The 1,578-nt window shown below is 45.1% G+C and overlaps 1 protein-coding gene across 1 annotated transcript in view; it reads right to left on the reverse strand.

Annotated features, from left to right (window-relative positions):
* Positions 1-802: 802 nt before the first annotated feature.
* Positions 803-1,578, reverse strand: part of LOC108288902 (probable histone-lysine N-methyltransferase PRDM7) — a 23,742-nt gene continuing 22,966 nt past the window's right edge. Inside the window, 1 exon segment of the mRNA XM_017508087.2 lies at positions 803-1,048. Coding sequence (XP_017363576.2) covers positions 803-1,048 — 246 coding nt within the window.

The following is a 1,578-nucleotide window of genomic DNA, read 5'->3' on the forward strand; positions in this document are numbered from 1 at the left end:
ATGCCCAGCTAATTTTTTGTATTTTTAGTAGAGACGGGCTTTCACTATGTTGACCAGGATGGTCTCGATGTCTTGACCTCGTGATCCACCCGCCTCGGCCTCCCAAAGTGCTGGGATTACAGGCGTGAGCCACCGCGCCCGGCTAAACTCACCTGTTTTTCTTCCTCATCTCTAGTCATGACAGTGGCAGATCTGTTTAATCATCTATTTCTGATCTCTTTACACTCTTGGGGAATGTAAGTGGTCAGTAGACTTCCTCTGAAGCCACCTTAGAGTTGGGGTGTGCAAGTGTGTGGTGACCACGTTTGTCTTCTTGTGGCTATTGAGATGAATTTTGTTACTAATGACTTACTCATCCTCCCTGCAGTCATAGGGCTTCTCCCCTGTGTGTATCTTCTGGTGACTGAGGAGGTGTGACTTCTGGCTAAAGCCCCGCCCACACTCCCTGCAGTCATAGGGCTTCTGCCCTGTGTGTGTCCTTTGGTGACTGAGAAGGTAGGACATTTGGCTAAAACCATGCCCATACTCCCTGCAGTCATAGGGCTTCCCCCCTGTGCGTGTCCTTTGGTGTGCAGTAACATCTGACATATCACTGAAACCTTGCCCACACTCTCCATACTTGGCTTTTGCAATTGTTGAGATTCCTACCCCCACAAATAATTTGCCATGTCCACTGGATTCACTTTCTGGCCTGTTCTGGACTCTTCTTACATCATTCTTTCTTCCACTCTAGAGCTCCCCATTTGTCCTTTGGGTTGGTTAGAAAAGGCCCTTGAAATCTCCCTCTGCCATGTCCTTGTATTCAAGAGTTTGGACCTTTCTCTGATCTCTTGACCTTTGGTTTTGTCATTAGAGTTGCATGGATCAAAATATTGCTGCTCCTCTTTCTGTTTCCCCCGGCAGGGATTCTCTGGTTGGAGGAGTTTTCTTGTAGATGTTCCTGGGAAGTTCTCAGAGGAATGATTGTGTTCCACATGATGACTGATAAATTTCTGACTTGAGAAGGCCAGACAGCATGAGGGACATGGATGAATCTCTGGCTTTGGTTCTGAAAGAGAAAGTTTTTGGTCAGGGTAGATGTTTTGGTCAGGCCTTACCACATATGAAGTCATGAAGATCAAATGAAGAACCAATCATTCTTCATATGTTAACAGTGCAAGCTCACTCCCACCAAGTGCTGGATGGATCTTTACAGTCCATTTTTCCATTCCACTTTTATTCACTACATCTTACAAAATTCAGAAATCCCACATCTTGGGCCTTTTCTATATATTAGCCAGACTAGGTAACCTCAAGCAGCATCAGAAGCAGTGTCATTCCTCACATTGATGGAACTTCAGTGACATTTCCCCCACACTACAGGTATCTTCCAAGTCCTATAAAACCCTCCCTGATCACTGTCTGCCACATCCTTCCTCCCTGGTCCCTGGGCACTTTCACTGACACGAGGTCTTCAGATATTTCATTCTATTAAAAAATAACACTCTTGATGACTTAGGTGAGATTGTCCCTAGTGACTTTTTTTTTTTTTTTTTTGAGACGGAGTGAGTGGAAGCTTTTGTTTTTCCTCTCCCTTCT

Source organism: Cebus imitator, unplaced genomic scaffold, assembly GCF_001604975.1.
Source record: "Cebus imitator isolate Cc_AM_T3 unplaced genomic scaffold, Cebus_imitator-1.0 Scaffold386, whole genome shotgun sequence".
NCBI lineage: Eukaryota > Metazoa > Chordata > Mammalia > Primates > Cebidae > Cebus > Cebus imitator.